Source organism: Penicillium hispanicum (assembly GCF_028827665.1).
Source record: "Penicillium hispanicum strain IBT 35686 chromosome Unknown utg000001l_segment0_segment0, whole genome shotgun sequence".
Lineage (NCBI taxonomy): Eukaryota > Fungi > Ascomycota > Eurotiomycetes > Eurotiales > Aspergillaceae > Penicillium > Penicillium hispanicum.
Genome location: NW_026623193.1, coordinates 3,528,947 through 3,545,892, shown reverse-complemented (window position 1 = coordinate 3,545,892; position 16,946 = coordinate 3,528,947). Strand labels below are relative to the sequence as shown.

The following is a 16,946-nucleotide window of genomic DNA, read 5'->3' as shown; positions in this document are numbered from 1 at the left end:
CATGTATGAAAAACTTCCTCGGTCTACAATCCCATGACTATTGACAGTCTGAACATGACGGAGGAAAGCCAGTTACCCCCGGGAGGAGGATGGGGTCGTCTGGCTTGATGGCGCTGCCGAATTGGGAAGAATGGGGGTTGTAGCAGGCCAAGGCCCAGGGCGCTTATTGCTCGTAGAAATAACTGAATCGGCAGCTGGGGGGCCTTCCGACCCATTCATCAAACGAGGCCGCTTAGCTTGCGGGGCCCCCACGCTGCCGGTAGGTGGGCTGCGGTCTACATGCGAATACGGGGAGGCATAGTGTGTTGAGGAGGCGGGCGTTGATGCAGCAGCGAGATCAGGACTCATCGTAGCGGCTGACTGTATAGGGCGCAGGCGATTCGGATGGGACGAAGTGTCTTCGCCGGGTCGCGGCAGATGGACATCAGGACTTCGGTGCTGGTTATTGTTATCGTGTTCGATGAAAGGGTTCGAGTTCCCATAGCCAACACCGCTCCGGCCGATACTTTTGTCGTGCATGACGACGCGTTTCCATTTGGCGAGCACGTTATCATAGTCCCACCGAACGGAATCTGGGCTTATCTGGCTCTCTTTCGCATCTAGTTCTCGTGCCACGTCCCGAGACAACGGGAGGTTGTCTGGCGGGAACAAAGCAAACTCGCGCGGCCACTGGCACGATCCGAGACGTTCGACTTGGGCACGGAGTTGGTTCGCTTCTTGCTGTACACGAGCGAGCTGTTCATCCACCGACTTTCGTTTCTCGGCTTCACGGGCGAATGCGCGCGTAATCTCCAGCTGCCAGAATTCGGCACGAGTCTCTAGCGACAGAGTACTCCAATGGTTGAAAGCCAACTCCAGATGACGTAGGCTTATCTCTTCATGCTGTTGCGCGGTACGATAGATCATGTTTTTGTCGGGAAACCCGGACATGTGTCTTGTGTGAGGGTCGGGGTTCGCCGCGAGTTGCTCAGACTGCCACTGTGCGACCTTGGAGCGTAGAGCTTGGCGAACGATTTCGAGGTGTTCGGGACCCGGTGGTTGGAGTGGGAATGATGACGGAGATGGGAATGGATGGGGCGCGAATAGGGTCGGAGGAGCAGGGAGAAGTTGGAGACAAAGGGAGGGAAACGTCTGGACTAGGATATCGAAATCGAACGGAGATGACCGAGGTCGGAATCGGGAACTAGATTGTACATTGTGAGTTCCGTGTGAGGAGCTGAAACGCATCAGATTTCTTACGTCGCAGCTTTAATGTTGTCCAGCACTTCGCGCAGTGCTAGCTCCAGCGCCTTCGTCGTGTCCGGATTATTGGCACTAGCACCTCGGCTAGCGAAGTCTGGCAGTTGCAATGATCCCGCGCGCGACTGTGCTGGTGCGACCCGAGGTCCATCTGGCCCACGGGTTGGATTTGGTATATCGTTAATGACTCCAGTTGCGTGCCAGGTCGGCGTGTTGAACATCATGCGCACCGAGGGGTCGCGTGCTTTGGGGCCCGATTCGCCCGCTGGATGAGAATCTGAAGATCCATTCTTCTGGGTACGATCAGGACTACCGTCGCGCTTGCCCAAGTTCGTGCGGGCCTGGCGACGAGTGATGCCACTACGGATGCGCCGAATCTCCTCGACATCGTGAATACCGTCGGGCTTCTTCTTGAAGAGGAACTGATCAAGGTGGCGACCCAGCGACGAGGAAGTAAAAGGCTGGTTGCAGTATTGACATTTTCGATCCTTGGTAATCTGGGGGTTTGATTTCGAGCCTGGCTGTTGGTCGTCGGGGTGTGAGTCCTCGCGCGTGTCCCTGGGCGGGTGTTCCTCCTTCATGGTCGGTGAAGCTGGAGAGGCGCAGAGGGAGGATATGGAGGCGCGCAGGAAAAGAACGGACCGAATATGCTGGATTCAGCTCAGCATGACACGTCAAACAGTGCTCTTGCAGACATGCTAGATCGGTGCCGAGGGAGGGAGGGAGCGGATTCGGGGATTCGAATATTGGGACGACAAGGAGAGGAGGCGCCAAGCTTTTCGACGCGGAGCCGGACGCCCACGCGCGCGCCAAGCATTTCTATACGGTAGACTGATAGATACGGGTCTCGCCTCGAGCTCCACGAGGCACTGAGCCTATTCAACAATTCAATGATAATAGAATATTTTAATATCCAAGTGATGTCCCTCTCATGCGCCAACATTCTTGCCCCTCTTAGTCTTCCGCTCACTTAGCCACCGTTTCGCATCCCGGGGCCCCGTGGAGGTATAGCCACGAGAAAAAGAACACCACGATGAAGTTGAAGGCGACAAAGGCCCAAAAAATTCCCTATCAGTTGCATAAGTTTGAGTCTCCAAAATGTCAAGGGAAAGGCATACATACATAGTCTCTCCATTTGTTCGAATAAAAGACATTGAAGCTTGCAGCCTGAACAAGATCGAAATCGGGATTAGCCATAGCTCAGTATAAAATGTACTTGACCTCACCCCTTATCACCAGTGAAATACTTACAAATTGATCTCCTGTAGAATATTGACAGAATGCGCAAAGGCCGTTCGCAGCGTCGTGAACGTAGCCTCCGGCCTTTCGGGCGTATGCTTCCGCATATTGCTGGCAGGTCATGCCAGGCGGCGGGCTAAAATGAGCTTCCTCGCGTGACACACAGCGAACGGGATGTTTGTGTGTGACGACTCCCAAAAGTCCTTCGAGTAGGTAGTGAAATGGGGTCAGCCAGTACATCCATGACTGCCAGAAATGAGGCAGTGCGGTGTATGGAACCACAACACCGCAGAATGACACAATGAAGGTAAAGAACGAGGGGACTAGCAGCGAAGCAAAGAGCTCGTTTGGTGCAAAAGCGGCAATGAATTGTCCAAAGCCGATGTAGTATAGTTCAAAAACCATAAATATCATCCACACGTAGCCCGAACTGAAGGAGTCGCGAGGGAACCAGACCCCCCAATACCTAAACACAACTTCGTCAGATCCTTTACTCTCATCAGAGCAATATAGGACTCACCAGCAGTTGAAGTATATGGAGCCTGCCACAACAGAATATGGCAATTCCGGCAAAATTGTGCTGACAACGAATGCAACCCAAGAATAGATCTTGGAGCTGGACTCTCGCGACTCATACAGGCTTCGGAAATGCATGAACTTAGGCTGCAGCTGCTGGATCAACGGTGGTGAAATGGTCAGTGTCATGAAAATTGAAAACAATCTTGACTGCATGTCAATGTAGCTGTTCCCTAGATGCCAGAATGTGAATGTGTTGAAAAGCCCAGTGAAAATATGGAGCATGAATTTCCCCTATGCATCGCCTAGTCAGTTTCCATGGCTCTTCAGATTGCGTCCGAGATTTGGAAGGTGTGATCATACAAGAATGTAGTCAGGGGCTCTCCAGTAAGCCACAAAGGCTCTCTTGCTCACTGCCAAGATTTGGACATACTGAGGCATGGCGTATTCACGGTCATCTCGATTCTCCTCATTGTCTTCCATCTTGTGGCGTGAGCTGATGATATTTTCCACTTCATCGGAAAGATGCTTGGACTCCGGTGAGTTGGACCAGACATCACTCCAGTCTTGACCTTTATAGTCGGGGTTTCCAGCTCCAATGACTTCGAGCATATACTTTAAAGAGCGTTAGAAAGATCCATCGGAACATTTGGATATGCCCCTACTCACTTCAGCTGGATTCGCGTGCGGTGAGCACTTCTTGCCCCCATTGCGCTCAAAATAGTCAATGAGAGTCCTCGAATCGGATCCGAGAGCACCATTGTAGACGACCCTGCCTCCGCTCTGGAGAAGAAGTAGATCATCAAACTCCTCGAAAAGTACAGCCGACGGCTGGTGAATTGTACAGAGGATGGCTTGCCCAGCATCTGCTAGCTTCCGCAGAAAGCGTACGATGTTGAACGCTGCAAGGGAGTCAAGCCCCGATGTTGGCTCGTCAAGAAAAAGCAAGAGCTCAGGCTTGCTGGCCAGCTCAACTGCTATAGTGAGTCGTTTCCGCTGTTCTTGATTTAGTCCAGAGCCAGCTGAGCCAACGGTTGCACTCGCGATCGACCGCATTTCCAAAAGATCGATCACCTTCTCACAGTAGTCATACTTTTCTTGCAATGGAACTTCTTTGGGCTGTCTCAGGAGAGCAGAAAATCGCAAAGACTCGCGAATAGTGGCTGTTGGCTCATGTATGTCCATTTGCTCCGCAAACCCCGTGGCTCTTTGAAAACTCTTTGGCAAAGGTCTGGGACGTGTCAATCCGAGTCAGTCCTCGAGTATAGATGACGCAGAAAACTTACTTTCCATCCACCAAAAATTCACCAGAAACAACCCCAAAGTCGATTCTCTGGGCCAGTGCATTAAGCAATGTAGTTTTTCTATCAAAACAGTCAGTAGGTCGTTGTGGCGTCTAAAGAGGAATTACTGACCCTGCTCCAGATGCACCCATCAGTGCTGTAAGGCGACCAGGTTTGACGTAACCATTGACATTTTGTAGCAGTCTTCTCTGGCCACCCTTGTATGGAATGGTATAGTTCACATTCCGCCAGGTGAAAATTGATGTGTTCTTGGCGATATCTTGGACCTGCTGGTCAGGTTCCTCCTCTTTCAACTCAGGAGGAATATGATTCTTCTCTGCCGACTCCACATCCGTTGGTGGACCAGCACCCTCAATGGCTTCTTCAACTGCCTTTGGTGCCTCGCCACGCTTGAATACCGTGACAGAACTTCCACCTTTGTTGGGCTTCTGGATTTCCATCCCGAGCATTGTCAGGGCGACAAAGAAAATAAACCAGCCTATGATAATGCCAAAGTTGCGCCAGAGATGAGATCTAGAGTACGTGTAGGCCGACTTGATGTAGTCAGATCCCTCAACGATCACTGAGTCTGGGGTGCTTCCTTGGATAGCACAGCTTTGGTGGGATGTATTTGCGGTTGGGCCGTCGGGAACAATGTATGGGGACTCGCATTGAATCTTCAGATTGTAGAACTCATTGGCCATCAATGCTTCAAATGCGTATTGAACAGGGTTGATCCAAATCAGCCATTTGAGCCAGGGATGCATTTTCCAGGGAGGGATGAGATATCCTATAACTGGTCAGTTCGATGAACTCCGTGGGACAGAATGGACAGGATTACCGGTGTACACGACCAAGGCCTGAATTGCAACACCGGTAAGGCGCGTAGCTAAAGAGAGATCAGTAAGTGTCCTCACGCATTTATCATAACACCTCCACTCACCAACATCCAGTGATGCACACAACGCTCCAAGAGCACGGAAGAACGAGTACATGGTCATTGTGAGTATGAAGATAAAGAGCAGGTTGATGAAAAACTGCGAAGCCGTTCGTGCAAGATTTGCCATGCTAAATATTGAGTTAGCATAATTCAACAGAACTTTTGAAGATGTACGCACAAGTAGACTATCAAGTCGAAGAGCACGACCTGAATCAACACCAGTGGCACATCTACGACAACCTGTGCTAAAGCATATGCTGCCGGGCGGTAGAAGGAGCTGATATCGGTTAGCCATCTTTTTTTTCTTCCGTTGCAAATCATCTCAATAAACTCACAAACTCTTGTGCTTCATCAAAATTGGCCGGCTTTCAAATGCGGCGGTGAGCTCAGCCATGGCAAGCAGTGCGTTGAACAGAAGGATGTAGAACATGACGCCTCCTCGGGTAAAAACTCCGGAACTTCAACTGGTCAGATCTATACGGAAGGAAGACGCCATGCATGGAGCCTACACACCTTGTATCGGGGAGATTATAGAACAAGCTCCCCACGATGAGAGCCTGGAAGACAATGACTCCCCATTTGCCTGCGAGTGCTGCCCTGTCTCCGAACATTACCAGAAATTGCCGGTGGGTGAGAATCATCACTTGTTTCCAAAATGGAACAGTATAATTCTTCTTCGCCATCTTACTCCGCGCAGCTTCCCGTTCATGCTCCTGTGATTTGATCTCGCTCTCAAAATCTTCGATGTCTGTGAGCGTGGCTTTGAAAGCATCACTTTTGCGATATGCCGTCTGAAACTCCTCCGCAGTGCGCGGAATCCGGTTCTCCCATCCCGACTTAATGCGTCTCGCATTAGGATCACTGACGGTTGTGAGAAAGTCCGGCGTTGTCCAGCGTGGGGGACACTCGAAGCCGAGCTGCTCAAAGTAGGTTCTTGCCTCTTCCGTGCGACCAAAGAAGGCACACTTTCCGTCTTCAATCAAGATGACTTTATCAAAAAGATTAAACAGGTTCTCCGAGGCTTGATAGAGAGCCACCAGCGTTGAAACATGGGCAGTGTTTGTCAGGCTTCTCAGGCTCTGTACATACTCGAGGGCTGTGCTTGCGTCCAGGCCCCTGGTTGAATTGTCCCAGCATTGCGTGCTGGCCTTGGTCACCATCGCCTCTCCAATCGATACTCGCTTTTTCTCTCTGTTTGACAGGCCTTGTCAGCAGGAATGCTCCTATTCCAGACTTTGACACACAAAAGTCCCACCACTCACCCTCCAGAGACTCCACGAATGAGCTCATTGCCAATCTTGGTCCCCATGGCATGCTCGATCCAGAAGAGCTTCGCAATCGCAGAAAGAAACGTCTCCTGATAATCCTTGCGGCTTTCTCCAGGAACGCGCGACTTCTGATCCGGGGTCCGAGTCTTCAAAGCGAAGAGCAGTGTCTCACGCACAGTCAATGTCGCATAGTGTAGATCATCCTCGGGGTTGTAGGAGACTATCACGTTTAGCCATCATCGTCTCGCAAGATAGGGTCGAGCGACATACCTTCTGAACGGTATTTCTTCGCCATGGTGTCGGAATCGGTTCCTCCATATCGCACGTCGCCATCCACGTTTTCATACCCAAATCGCTGGTTGCCAATGACTTTGAGAAAGGTTGAGCAGCCCGAGCCAGGGCGGCCAAGGACGAGTAGCATTTCTCCCGGACGGACACAGCCCTTTTCTATTGTCAGTCATGGCCTCGCAAGCAGATTCCGTGTCATACCGTGAAATCGTCTAGTATTGTGCGAATCTCTGGCTTTCCAGTGGCAGCGCCCTTTCTTCCTCTCGTCAGGAGTCGCTTGATGAGCCGGGGCAGTCCAAGAAAGATGTCGCCATTGGTGGGTTGGAGCGCTGCTCCCAGACCCAAGCCTTTCACCGTGAGGTTCTTCCACACAACGCCGACGTGACGCGTCTTCTCTTCCTCGGAGGTGGCCTTCCGCTCATGGCCGAACATGCGTGAGATGAGTCGCTCGATCTGCGCCCATTCTTCTCCTTCGTGACCCGACGCATGGCTGCGTCGACGTGAGATCGATTGTGCCAGCTGCGCTTCACTAAGCTCAGAACCGCTCGACGTGGCTTCTAAGTCTTTCGAAGGGGCACTTCGAATGGGTGCGAAATTCTCTGACTGGTCTGAATGAGAAGGTTCGCGGGAACGTTCATCGCTCAACTCGGTCGCGGCATGGTCTACTCGCCCCTCGGGCGTCGCGTCACTGCCGACTAGTTGGCTCTTCTCCATCGTGCAGATATACGTGAGAGGCCAAAGGCAAAAATCAAGGCGAGTGCCAACCAAATTCACATTGGAGTGTTGGGAACAGGCGAGGGAACAAAAACCCTCAGTTCTAGGACAGGCTGATTTCAATCACAGGTTGCCGGTACATCGATAGCGATACGGCAAAACCAGTCTCTATGCGGTGCAGGAATTACGTCAAATATCATGAATCCCCGCAAGGTTCATCATGCTCGGGCTCGGAAGGTCCAGTGTCCCGATCAGCGAGTGAACCTGCGCATCTGTGAGCCTCCGCAGAGATCCGGCGACTGGAATGCGCCCAGGAGCATCGCCAGGATGACGATGATTGCACGATCGCCGCGGTTAGGTGAGCTGCATATCCCGATTCGGGTTGTACAACCAAGAATCGCATTCAAGGTTCTCGGATGGCGGAGTTTGCATATCCGATCATGAAGTCATCGCTCCTCCAATCGCCAAGGGTGGTCCAGACCTCAGTGTTGTGGAATGCCTCTCATTCAAACCGGTTTGGTGGAGGTGGGAGTCCCTTACAGTGAACCCCTAACTCCCTCCTTCCCACGCTGGGGATGTGTTCACGTTGCAGGTCATGATCGTGAATGGTTCTCCGATGAGTCGGAGTTTGAGGGGAGGTCCTAGGTACAGCTGGGAATACTGGCGAATGGCCTCATTATCATCGCGTGCAGACTACCCCGTGTGAGCGGCGATCAGAAGCCGTATCCCACTCTCTATTCAAGTAATCCCTCATCAGGGACCCAGGTAAGTAAACTAAGATGCGCTTGAACAAATCTACGAATCCATCGTCAGATTACCGTCACCACCACATCACGCACGACTCGGGGAATAGAAATTATGTCGGCAATTCATACCTCGATGACTTATTGCAGATTCGTTCTTTTCAACCCCCACGATCGGATTGTATGGTGTCCGAACTTGCCACAGCAGATCTCTGAAGGCAAATTTCCACATCGGGATTCAGTTCGTCGTTGAAGCGGATATCTCCAAGTGAGAAGAACAATGGCCGTCTGATAGTTAGTGTAGCTGTGCCAGCTCGGCCGGATTGTGGTTCCAGCTCATATACTGCGAGCGACGACATAGTTACACCATTGTCAGGACGATATATCCTCATTCTTAAGTCTAGAGGCAACTAATCGATCTCGACACTTGATAGCTCGCACACTTTGTCATCCTATCCCTGCAACCATCAAGCAACCATTCAATCTTCCTCAATGAAGTCTGGACGAGGCCGCAGAATTGTTCGAAAGATCATTGATTTTCTCTTTCGTTCCCCCAGCGCGCGGAAAACGAACAGCCCGCCTTGCTACAACGCCTCGCTTTGCAAGGAATCTGCAATCAACATTGGCCATCTTGACACCCCGCCGGAATATAGTTGCAAGAGAGACCACGAGTCGCTCTACACAACTTCTCGCAACGAAAACCATGATTCTCCGCGCGCTCCTTCCCGCAAGGAGCTCGAATATGATATCGTTCGAGTCTGGAAGACCGTGTATCTAGGGCTCTACGAAATCAACGACAACGACGACTCGCAAAGACGGTATCACTATGACAGGATTGAGGCTCTCTACCTTGGAGCGGGCTTGCCCGACAGAAACCGCGAGTGTGATCTCTACGTTCTGAGACGATTCTTCTTCCACCATCATTTCAACAATGGCATCGCTGGTCTGCAGCTGTACGACAACATGTCCATCTCGACTCTACAATCTATTCTTCAGCTTCTGAGAAGCTATGAGAGCGAAATCCTGAGTCTGCAGCGACTTTATTCGCTCCTCCAGAAGAGACAATTAGATCTCCCCGCCTTGATGGATCTTGGCAATGGCCACCTCGCCAGCAGTAGTATCACTGCCGCCACGAAGAAGGAGTACATTGCAATTGCAGGACCTATGGATAAGCGGATCAGACAATATGACATTCGTATGAATGTGCTGAACCATGCGATGCGTGATGAAGCTGTGGAATTCGATGGTGATCAGCAGGCCCGGTGGCAATATGTTTACTACAAAGCATTCCCTAGTCGATGGTGAAAACGTTCCGGGGTAGATGTCAATTGAATTTCGTTCCAATGCTTTCGCTACTTTTGACTTTTCCATAATTCAAACTTTTTTCTTTCTTTCTTTCTTTCTTTCTTTTTTTTTTTCTATACCTCAAGCTGCGTAGTAACTCCCTGGAGCTCCGCTGTTGGGGAGGTCCTGAGGAATCTTCTGGTGTAGCATCTTTGAAGGGCCCATTTGAGCCTCTCTGATGGCGGCTGTCTGAGGTTTGTAGACAGCCACCGTCACTCCTGCCATGCAGATCGCTCTCTCTCTCTCTCTGAGACAGATGACATTTTCAACCCACTCTATGCGGTCCTCATAAAATGATGATGACGAGAGGGAAGCTATCTACAGTGCGAGGGAGCTCATGTGTCGGAACGAGTGTGGAGACGCTCTAGGAAATCTATACAGCCAATACATACAGTTCCTTGGAGGTGGCAAGAACTTTCTGTCTCCTTTTTATCTATATAATCCACCCCAACGAAGCGAGGGTAGCACAACACAGATACGCCCCTTGAGTATATAGACTAGACTTCTTTAGTCCTATTGGTATTACATTATCAACCACCCTTGCCCCTCGGAAACATGTCTGATAGAACTGCCTGGGAGGCTGTCGGTGTCGTGTCGCCAAGCGCGAGAAACCGTTGTCAGTCATCCCAAAGGAATTCCAAAACCCCTGCCGCCGCCACCGATGGCGGGCATCTGGCCAAACATCTCTGGCCCCAAAGGGTACAGTGTCGCCTTGAGACTGTAGTCCCTCCCAGAACTGCTTCTCACCGTTCGTCATAGGAAATTAGTGACCAAGAGAGAGATGAGTAGATTGTGGGATGCATGTATCCAATAGTATAAACTGATAATAATGAGACCGGGCAAGCTGGCGGTATGAACGCCTGAGGAATCTATTCAAATTTTAAGCTATCATCGGCGTTATCGATTGATGTCAATCTTATTAGTATAGTTAATTAATAGCTAAATCGTAGCTATCGTTGATGTATGACAGTCTTATCCGGTGCCGGAGTCCTTCAGCGACTCGAGACGTAATTACACTGTGGGAACAGGGCTTTGTGGCCTAACAGCCTCAGCGAGGAGAGGGGGTAATTGATTACATAAGTTGTGTGAGCCCTCCAGGGCTAGATTATGTGGGGCCTCGGCTAGTTAGTGTGAAAATATAAACGAGCGCGAGCCCGCGTTCGATAGATCTTTCCTCTTCCTCTCTTGTGCTTTGCGCTTTCATCCCCTCCTCCTTCACCCCCCTCCTCCTTCACCCCCCTCCTCCTTCACCCCCCTCCTCCTTCACCCCCCTCCTCCTTCACCCCCCTCCTCCTTCACCCCCCTCCTCCTTCACCCCCCTCCCCAACGGCTTCTCCGACCGGATGCCCAACACCAGGCGTTAACATGTCGAAACAAATATACTAACTCGGTTGAGGTCTTTGACTGCAAGGATCTGGGTTCGAGTCCTGGCCTTGGTAGATTTTCTTTTTAACTCCTCGTTGTGTGAAACAGGGTGTGAAACACCCCCAAGTCTGTTGGATATTACAAAATAGCCAAGGTGGTGTAATGGATAGCATGCTACGTTGGCGGCCCCTCGTTAGAGGGCCCTCTTTGAGGGCAGCAGTGATCTAGGTTCGAATCCTGGCCTTGGTGGAATTCTTTTTTGTACCATTTTCTCTCAACCAATTAATTGTCTACCTACTTTCCTATGCCATATATTTCTATCTTAAGATGATTTAGTAGATAAATTCGGCTCGGTTTGGAATGAAAAGGTCACAACTGTGACTTTTCCATGCTACCCTGACCTACACCATATCGATTTGGGATGGAGATTTGTCTACCTCAAGTGGATTTTGCCCGTACGCTTCCCTGTGCGTGACTTTCAACCCCTCCAGTCCTGTTATACTGACAATACCTCTCCAGATGCCAGCTCGTCCCCAATGCCTAAACGCAGGGGAAGTGGTGGGAAGTGGTCATTTCTTTCTCGGGTACATCTTGATCTCCATAGTTTATCCCAGGTAGCCCACAACATTTGCGATTTGAACTGCTCATCCGTGGATTACTCTGCCAGAGTAAGCATAAATGAGCATGATATTGTTGTTCGAATATCATGGCCAATCCAGGTAACGTTATAGCCTGCGTTACGTGAGCTGTACAAGTGAGCTTTAACACAAGTATGCCAGTCAGGTCATGACAAATTCGCGCTTCAGATTCACGGACTAGCCTTCGTAGATTCGACTCTTTTCGTCTTCTTCTTTTCCTTCCTCGGCTGAACGGCACCGATCTTGGGATCGAGTGCATTTACGCCATCACATCACACTGCAACTGTGGTTACCATAACAAACCGGCGCGTAGCTAGGAATATATACCTTTACTTTCCGTTTTTCGGCAGATTTCGCAGGCTTTACTCGGACCGACCAGACGAACTATCTTCACTCTGCTAGGAAGGATTCCTGAAATCGAGTGGCGAGTCATTTGAACCCAGACAGGGGTTGACGATACAACTTTTAGCTACCCATGCTCAGCTGTAAGCCAAGATACAACGATGTTATTGATAAACGCCACCAACCCTATTCGTTAATTTTGGCGAATGCTGGAGATCTACATTCCTGAAACCTCGAGGCTCTGACCTGCCGGGCAATTCGACAACGGGTGCCTGCAGGAACGGTGCGTGCCGCGACAGATACATTGATAGCGAGTCACGAGGCCGAGTCATGCATAGTCTAACTGGTCATTTCGGTCTGTTTTAGCGGTGTAAATTTTATATATTTGTAGATCGTCTCAAAAGGGCAGGATTTTCTCTGAAAAATTTGGGCGCAGGGGTAGTATACACGAGGCTGCGCTGCCAGCTAAACTTAAATCAGCCAACGTTGCGAAGGGCATGTTGCATGGCCATTAATAATTGAGCTAGTCCAGGGGTATCGAATGGACCCTGTGAATCCCTTTGGACCCTGTGAATCCCTTCGCTGCGACTTCGAGTATGTACATCGGCAAGTCGAGGAATAATAAAATGGTCTTTTGGTCCTTCATTGCCGCTCGCTGTCCCCCTGAAATCGCAACCCTTATTCATCTCTTCAAACCCTTCCCCGACTAGACGTGCCTACAATGCGTCGACTTTGGCTAGCACTCTACCCAGTCCTTTGCACTGTGGTGCTACTCTCTATCGCAGTTCAATCAATCCCTTTAGCACCTGGAGAAGCATTGCCCGTGGAATCTTCCGAGACAAACCATTTCCTCAACCACGCGGAACCCGATCTCTCGAACCCCAAGCGCTCGGAGCATCAGCTTGATGCGAGAGTGAAGATACCAGGCTTCTTGAAAAAGGCTGAAAAGATCGCGGCAGGTCTTCAAGGAGACGCCAAGCAAAAAGTTCAACAACTCGGTCAAGACTTGCAGAGCACAAATGCGGCTATTCAAAAAGGCTCCAAGAATGCACTGGAAGCCATTGATACAGCTGGCAAAAATACCCTGGGCAAGATATTCACAGAGACCAGCGCCAGCCTGGCCAAGCTGGGAAAGAACATGGACAAGAGCAAGCTAGTCAAGTTCTTCGGCAAATTCTCCGAAGCCCAGGCGCAATTCATCGCAGACCTCCCCGATAACAGTGTGGATTGGTTATCCGTCTCAGGACCGCTGCTTGAAAAGCTGAGACAGGCTCAGGCCACGGTCAAGGATAAAGCAAACACCTTCGGCCTCTTTGTCCAAATTGTTCCTGCCGCTATCGTGACAGAATTGCTCAGTGAGAGCAATGTGAACTCTCAGATCTCCCAAAACGGTATCGATTCAGTGGATGTGTACAGTGCCAAATTTGAAAGAGTCTTGGCCAAGCATGACAAAAGTGTCCAGGAGATGGATTCCGTGAGCAAAAAAATCTTGGACCAATACGTGAAAACAATCACAGACGCCAAAAATATTCTCAGTGACGGGAGTACAATGAAGACTACGGATCGAGATCAGCTCATCGACGAGTACGACAGCGGAGTTGAGCAAAACCACAAGATCTATATGAAGGACTACACGGAAATCTTTGACGACTTGGCAAGCCAGAATTTGGCCCCGAACACCATGGTGGATGACTCATACAAGCTCAGTGTTCCTTTCGGATATGAACCGGCAATGGAACAAGCTCAAGCAATTATCGGCCATCTGGAAGCGTGGAAGTCGAACGACCATGCCGACGCGGGCAGTGCATCGGATTCAATTCGTGAAATCGTCGGACTCGAGACGGCAGCCCAAAAGGCTTTGGACGAAGCCAGCTCCCAATTTATCCTAGGGCAAGACTCTGAATGTCTCGCCATTCTGTCGAAATATATGCCAAGCAGTATCACCTATCCGGTTTTTGTGGAGTACAGTCAGAAACATAAGTTGACGTCTTCGGAGAGAAGAGATCACGAAAAGAAAGTTCGACAAGCAGTGGGCTATGACCTATGTCAATCCCTCGAAACCGAATCTCAGGCAAGCATCGACGGTGGACTTAATTTCCTGAACGCCTACCTTGGACCTGCCGCGACAAAGCGTGGATTTGATGTCACACTTCGAGATCAAGCCCTTGCTTATTGGGGTACTTGGGTTCAGCCATTTGTGACAAACTCCGAAGACGTTATGCACGACATCATCACAAAACTCCGTCAAGCTAAGTGGATTGACACTCTCCCTGGTGACGACGATTATTACAAGGACATTTCGAGTGAACCGCTTGCGCCCGATCAATGCACCGCGGAAGATTGGGGCAATGCCCTTAATTGCTATGACTGGCTGAACAACTGGAAAACAGGAAAAGCAACCATGGATGATGCGAATACTCATGTGCTGACAATTGCGTCGAGCATGTGGGGATCGACCTATACCTGAGGAAACTATTACTGAGCGTGGACACGAGCGGAACTGAAAAGGCCAGCTCAAACACAATGAGAACAACAATATAGTGAAAGATCAGTCTATTGTCACCTTTAAAGTCACAATCCAATTTAATGCCTAAAGGCCACCAAAATTTATAAACAAATTTGGAAGAGAATTTCCATGATACTAAAAATGGTAAAAGAGATTTCCGGTGCCGGGAACTGAGGTGGGCCAGTCCGGTGAAAGCGAACGATCCTAACTACTCGACCACACCGGATGTGTACATAGTATAGAAATGATCCTATCTCTTGTTTTATAATTGGTCTGTCCATTACACATCGGGATATTCTTGCAGCAACCCTATCCCAGTTAGTATATTAGTCTAGCTCCTGTAGTCTATTAGCCTTTCATCTACTCTGAAAAGAGGAGTTATTAATACCTACTACTTATCTCTACCTTCTTTTACTTTACTCTACCTTGGCACTTCTTGTTATATATTTCCTCAAATTCTCTGTGCCATGGAGCACATGTTCACCATTACTATCAAACCCAATAGCTTTACCTGCTTAGATGGTCTGTTTAAGCCTTCAAAATTCGTTCTCCTCGATTTATGGTCTCAAGCACCCCTAAGTCGTCATCTGCAAGTTGGTCTGCAATCCAGCCACAGGACCAAGGGCCCAGGCCACAGTCTCCCAGTCAGCTGCGCGTCGCAGGTAACTTGCCAAATAAGGCCCAAAGATGTTTCCCCGTTGCCCACGCCGAATTTAACCTCCCATATGCCTGAGCAGCCGCGCCTCCTTTGTTCAACACTTATGTATTTCAACAGATCAAGCACCCTTGTTAATAAGGACAGTATTTTTGCCGAATAACAAACAAATTGAGAATCACGCTGTTATTCAACGTGGAATAATTAAAAGGGACTGCCTAACATCCCAAGCAACCCCTATCAGTACATTTCCACTCAGGCTCCAACTCAAAGCAATCCTTGCAAGACATTCCAAGCTTCCTGTAGGGTGTATCGGTTGTCTGGCGGACCCAGAACCTTTGAGAACCATGCACCCCACTCTGGATATTCTCCTGACTCTCCATATTGTTCTGGCAAGCGTATCGTCTCCTCGTCAAGGTATGCCTGTACGAACGAGATCCAATACCATTGGTAGTGGTTATCAGCGAGTTGATGACCCTTCCCAAAAATTGCTCTTGCGTAAGTCCTCATCGCTGCCGTTGGAGTTCCACGGTACACTGCATTCTGTAGGTTGAAGAATATCATTCCAATAGTAAACATCATCGCCGGCCCTGGCTGCCAGCCTAGAGAGCCGTCATAAGGCAGTGCACGATCCATTGTCAACTTGACCTTCATCATCTCTAAGATTCGATAGTATTAATATGTTGGACATGGCCAGAATGAAGTTTTTCGCCAAATAGAAATGATCCTCTTACCTGGAGCCATATATCCTAAAGTCCCTGCATAGCCTCTTGTCTGAATCTGATAGGGATTCCCTTCTTCAATCATACCCCAGTCGATAATCACGAACTCAGGATCAGACTCCGCGGATTTGATCCTCAACATGATATTATCAGGCTTGAGATCCATGTTGTAATACCCCTTCGCCACAGCAGCTAGAGAACCCTCCATCACTGCTGTATAGAGGGATTCACCTCCAGTCAACGTTTTATCCCGCCTTGCCGCTTCGACAGTCATGTCCAATCGCTCGTAAGCAACAATTGATGTAGTTGAAGTGTGCTGTTGGCCTTCAATCATAGTGACAGTTTGCTCCAGTCCACTCAGAAAGGACTTGACGATATATTGGCTTTCAAGCCTCGGCAAGACTACTGAAGCGACGACATAATCGATCGCTCCGGATGAAATCTTAATCGCGGTTTCCCCTGAGAGATCGGCGCAGCTATCGATGATCTCTTTTTCAGAGGTACCACTGTACCAAAAGCCCTCTTTCACTGTTCCCTGTCCTCCTTCTCCGAGAACTTGATCCATCGGTTGGATCGCTCCAACCAGTCCGGTAACGCGACCGGTCTCGAAGATAGCGCTTTTGATAAGCCAAAAGCCCCAGTTCTTTATCCATTCCGCTTTGAAGTAGGGCGTGGTTTTGCCGTCCCGTTTGGTGAGTTCGTACGATTTGTTCAGTGGGCTCGTGAAGTTTGTACTCGGCTGGTAGAAGGATTTAAACGCCCAAGCCCTCTCTGTGCTACTCAACGAGTAGTTTAGGGACTCAATCGGTGGGAGTTGGGCGGCGTTGCGAGGGATTGCCCGAGTTGGAACGGCATAGCATTGGTAAAGGGAAGCCAAGAATATTAGCCCGGCTAGGAGGGTGTCGAGCCCTCGGAGGATATGCATGTTTCGAATTCAAGACACAAAAAAGAATCGTATCAGACAAGCCAAGGTTGGAAGCCAAACCTCGGTTAGGTAAGGCACTTGGGTAAGAAGCCCATATATCCCAGAAATTGCTGAGAGAGCATCCCTTTGGCTATTTAAATACCCCTATTTCCCTTAAGGCTATGTAGGTATTCATGGATTACTTGGTTATAGCGTATTATTGGTGCTGTTACGGAGTGG

General features: G+C 49.6%; 4 protein-coding genes across 4 annotated transcripts; 2 read left to right on the top strand and 2 right to left on the bottom strand.

Moving 5' to 3' along the window:
• Nucleotides 1-72: 72 nt before the first annotated feature.
• N7459_001334 (CDR ABC transporter) lies at nt 73-7,487 on the bottom strand (the record flags this gene model as incomplete). Its single annotated transcript, XM_056940519.1, has 16 exons — nt 73-1,183; nt 1,240-1,889; nt 2,491-2,944; nt 2,999-3,288; nt 3,358-3,609; nt 3,664-4,225; nt 4,281-4,358; nt 4,410-5,067; nt 5,119-5,166; nt 5,221-5,345; nt 5,396-5,494; nt 5,553-5,675; nt 5,731-6,408; nt 6,480-6,705; nt 6,756-6,927; nt 6,975-7,487. 16 exons carry the CDS (start codon nt 7,485-7,487, stop codon nt 73-75), a joined length of 6,039 nt encoding a protein of 2,012 aa, XP_056804799.1.
• A 1,235-nt stretch (nt 7,488-8,722) lies between these two features.
• N7459_001333 (uncharacterized protein) lies at nt 8,723-9,535 on the top strand (the record flags this gene model as incomplete). Its single annotated transcript, XM_056940518.1, has 1 exon — nt 8,723-9,535. The coding sequence occupies one exon, from the start codon at nt 8,723-8,725 to the stop codon at nt 9,533-9,535; it is 813 nt and encodes a 270-aa protein (XP_056804798.1).
• A 3,105-nt stretch (nt 9,536-12,640) lies between these two features.
• On the top strand, nt 12,641-14,386 carry N7459_001332 (uncharacterized protein; the record flags this gene model as incomplete). The annotated part of the gene is made up of 1 exon (XM_056940517.1): nt 12,641-14,386. One exon carries the CDS (start codon nt 12,641-12,643, stop codon nt 14,384-14,386), a length of 1,746 nt encoding a protein of 581 aa, XP_056804797.1.
• Nucleotides 14,387-15,347: 961 nt separating this feature from the next.
• N7459_001331 (serine/threonine-protein kinase IKS1) lies at nt 15,348-16,727 on the bottom strand (the record flags this gene model as incomplete). Its single annotated transcript, XM_056940516.1, has 2 exons — nt 15,348-15,739; nt 15,815-16,727. 2 exons carry the CDS (start codon nt 16,725-16,727, stop codon nt 15,348-15,350), a joined length of 1,305 nt encoding a protein of 434 aa, XP_056804796.1.
• Between the last annotated feature and the right edge of the window lie 219 nt (nt 16,728-16,946).